The 4,310-nt window shown below is 44.7% G+C and overlaps 1 protein-coding gene across 1 annotated transcript in view; it reads right to left on the bottom strand.

The window, feature by feature from the left end:
* Positions 1 to 4,310, bottom strand: part of SARM1 (sterile alpha and TIR motif containing 1) — an 18,960-nt gene that overhangs the window by 4,393 nt on the left and 10,257 nt on the right. The window contains exon 4 of the mRNA XM_019646976.1: positions 1,195 to 1,813. Coding sequence (XP_019502521.1) covers positions 1,195 to 1,813 — 619 coding nt within the window. The remainder of the gene's footprint in view (positions 1 to 1,194; positions 1,814 to 4,310) is intronic.

Genomic DNA, 4,310 nt, shown 5'->3' with positions numbered 1-4,310 from the left:
AAAGTGGTGAAAGTGGGCAAACTTGTCTTGTCCCTGATCTTAAAGGAAATGGTTTTAGCTTTTCCTCATTGAGTATGATGTTAGCTGTGAGTTTAGCATATATGGCCTTTATTATGTTGAGATATGATCCCTCTATTCCCACTTTGCTAAGGGTTTTTATCATAAATGGCGGCTAGATTTTGTCAAATGCTTTTTCTGTATCTATTGATATGACCATATGATTTTTATTTTTCATTTTGTTAATGTGGTGTATCACATTACTTGATTTGTGGATAGGGATAATCTTGATTCTCTGCTATTCAAAAACAAAAAAATGAAAAATTTTGATAATTTAACCATTACTAACCCCACATCCAGGATAAGAACTGCTGTTGTGGCCCACTCCTTCAAATTTCCAGAGGATAAAAATGAGGCATATAGAGGACCAGAAAAGGGAAGCCAGATACCCAAGGTCATACAGCAAGTTAAAGCAGAGGACAAACTCTTCAAATCAGGCCATGGGTATGGGGATCTCTGGGAACTCAGGTGGGAATTATCGGGCTGACACACTGATATCCTGCTCCAAGCCTCTGTCTACACTCTATCTCATTCCTGGACTCCAGGTCCAAATGACAAAGTGGCCCACTGGAGTTCCCCAAGCGATCATCTCTCATGCACCTCAAACTCAATCTGTCCCAGTGAACTCACTTTCTTCCCCTCCCGACCTCCAACCTTTCTCTCACCCAGTTCACCTTATTTCAGTATCAGGTGCCACCATCCATTGGGTTGCCTATGTCCAAAGTCAGGAGTCATCCTCAGCTTCTCCCTCTCCTTCACCCAGCCGCTTACCAAGTCTGAATTCTAGCTGTTCAGCAACTCTAAAATCTTGTCTACTTCTCTCTGCCTCTCTACGCCCTAGTCCCAACCTCCACCATCCCAATTGTCCCCCCTTCCCCCACACACCATCATGGTCTCCTATCTGTCCCCCTTGCCTCCAGCTTCACCCTTGCTAATCCCATCTCTACTCAGCATGAGGGTAATCTTTATCAAGCACAAGTGTCTCCTGCTTAAAAACCTTGGTCTTACCTTTAAGGCCAGAACGACTGGCTTCACCTAATTCTTAAGTGTACTTCAAGTTCACCTGAATGCCTCTGGGGAACCTTCCCAGATGCTCCCTAACCCCTCACTCCCACCCTGCTCCACACAGGCACCCACCTTGTTCTTGCCCTGCAGGTTCTTGATGGCAACTTCAACACACATATAGAAAGCCCCGATGCACTGCACCTCCAAGCGCGACGAGTCGAGCAGCTGCAGGAGGCGCTGCAGGTCGTCTGGACCGCGGCCCTGGCTTGTGTCGCTGGCGTCCACCAGGCAGCGGGCGAAGTGACAGGGGTCCAGCGAGGCCACGAGCGGCTCCACGAGCGCCAGCGTGCCGGAGAGCTCAACCTTGCGCTCCACCTCCTTGTTGGTGGCCAGCACCGCCACAGCGAGGCAGGCATGCAGCCGCAGCAGCTCGTCCTCGTTGGAGAAGGCAAGCGGGAAGAGCCACTCAGCAGTGCCCTTCTCCACCATGCTCCGCTGCACCGCCTGGCCCCCGTACAGCGCGCAGTTGGCCAGCGCCAGCGCGCAGTGACGGAGCAGCGTTGTGTCCGTGCGGCGGCACCAGTACAGCACCGCGTCCAGTCCGCCCTCTGTCACCAGTCGCTGGCACGTCTCCTCCGAGTGCTTGAACATGTGCTCCAAGATGCCTGCCACGCTTCGCGCCAGCTCCACCGGCTCACGCTCCTTTGCCAGGTTCAAGATGACGCCCAGCCCGATGCTTGCCACCCGGTCCCTGCCCAGAGAAAGTGAGAGGGGGTCGGTGGAGTTGCCCTGGCCTGGGATGCTTGCCTTGCCCCATGGGGACCATGGCCTGGTCACTTATACTCTCTGGGCCTCACCAGTGTCATACAGGACTTGAGGCAAAACATTATCCTCCTTGCTTTCCCCCTCGCCTCTTGCCTGGGAAGACCAGACTTCTCTGATTACAGGAGTGCTCCACCCTGGTCACACCCATTTCTTCCCCTAGAGAAGAAGTATATGTGGTGGTTTAAACCCTAAACTCTGGAGCAGATCCCCTTGGTCCTACCTAGTACTTCAAGTTCACCTGAATGCCACTTCCTCTGGGAAACCTGGTTGCAAATTCTTCGCCATTTTCTAGCTGCGGAACCTTGGATACCTACCTTAGTTTCCTCATCTTATAAATAAGATAAAAAGGATACCTACTCCATAGGTTTATTATGAGAACTAATATGATAATTCATGTAAAGTGCTTGCCACAGTGCCTAGCACACAGGAAATATTCAATAAATGTTAACTTCTTATCATCATTTGAAGTGTCACTTGAAGCACACCACAGCCTTGCCTTCAAATTTCTCTTCACCCCATGTTGTGTGACTGGAGTGTATTTATTTATTCATTCAACAGACATTTATTGAGAACCTACTGTGTGCCAGGTACTGTGCTAGGGGCTGAAGTTAAACAGTGACTAAGAGTAACTGAAGCTTATACTCAGCTAATATGGAGATAAATAGTAAGCAAGTATACAATGAACGAACAGGATAATGGTGATATGGCCATAATGATCGCAAAATCAGGTGATGTAATGGAGAGTGCCTGAATGTAGGCATATGTCTGAGGAAGTGACATCTGAGAATTAAGTGTCCAGAGAGCTCCGCCTGCAAGTATTTGGGAAAAGAGCATAACAGGCAGAGAGAACAGTAAGGACAAAAGCCCCGAAGGCTGATGAGCTTGGCATGTTTGAGGAATAGAAAGAAGGACAGAGATATTTACAACGTCTAAAACCAACAAGAGATTCATATATAGAATATATACATAAATATTCAAATCCACAAGAAAAAGGCAGTAAATCCAGTAGAGAATGGGTAAAGGACATAAACAAGCAATTTACAAAAGAAGAAATCCAAAATGTTAACAAAGAGGTGTCCTAACTCATTAATAATCAGAGAAGTGAAAATTAAAACAGCGATGACTTTATATCCATTAAATGGACAAAAAGCAGAAGCTGGGTGACATGGAAGGTTGGCGAGGTGTGAGGCCACGAACGCTCTGAAGCTCTGTGGGTGGGAACTCTGTGGGTGCTGGCTGGGGCAGTCAATTTGGAGAATGGCTTAAGGGCCATTATTAGAAGAGACAGTACACCTGAAAGAGTTTGGNGATTTCATTCTTCTTTATGGCCAAGTAATACTCCATCGTATAAATGTACCACAATTTCTTAATCGTCTACCGATGGGCATTTTGGTTGTTTCCATGTCTTGGCAATTGTAAATAGCGCTGCAATAAACATAGGGGTGCATATATTTTTTCAAATTAGCTTCTTGGATTTCTCTGAATAGATACCCAAGAGTGGAATTGCTGAGTCATAAGGTAGTTCCATTTCCAGTTTTTTGAGATACCTCCATACTGATTTCCATAATGGCTGCACCAATCTGCAATTCCACCAACAGTGCATGAGGGTTCACATTTCTCCACATCCTCACCAGCACTTGTTGTTTGTTAATTTATTGATGATAGCTATTCGGACCGGAATGAGGTGGTATCTCATTGTGGTTTTTATTTGCATTTCTCTAATGATTAGTGAGGTTGAGCATTTTTTCATATGTGTGTTGGCCATCTGTATGTCCTCTTTAGAAAAATGTCTCTTCATGTCCTCTGCCCATTTTTTTAATTGGGTTGTTTTGTTTTTTGGTGTTGAGTTGAATGAGTTTTTTATAAATTTTGGATAGTACCCCTTATCAGATGTATCATTGACAAATATATTCTCCTATTCAGTAGGCTTCCTTTTTGTTTTATTGATGGTTTCCTTTGCTGTGAAAAAACCTTTTAGTTTGATGTAATCCCATATGTTTATTTTTTCTCTTACTTCCCTTGCCTGAGGGGATATATCAGTAAAAATATTACTAAGGGTAATGTCTGAAAATTTACTCTCTATGTTTTCTTCTAGGATTTTTATGGTTTCAGATCTTACATTTAAGTCTTTAATCCATTTTGAATTTATTCTCGTATATGGCATAAGGAGGTGGTCCAGGTTCATTTTTTTTGCATGTGTCTGTCCAGATTTCCCAGCACCATTTATTGAATAGATTGTCTTTACCCCAATGTAAATTTTTGCTTCCATTGTCGTAGATTAAATGACCATATAGGTGTGGATTTATTTCTGGGCTTTCTGTTCTGTTCCATTGATCTATGTGCCTGTTTTTATGCCAGTACCATGCTGTTTTAATTACTATAGCCTTGTAGTATGATTTGATGTCAGGTATTGTGATACCTGA

The sequence above is a fragment of the Hipposideros armiger genome, unplaced genomic scaffold (genome assembly GCF_001890085.2).
Source record: "Hipposideros armiger isolate ML-2016 unplaced genomic scaffold, ASM189008v1 scaffold_108, whole genome shotgun sequence".
Taxonomy (NCBI): Eukaryota; Metazoa; Chordata; class Mammalia; order Chiroptera; family Hipposideridae; genus Hipposideros; species Hipposideros armiger.
This window is presented reverse-complemented; position numbering and strand designations above follow the sequence as displayed.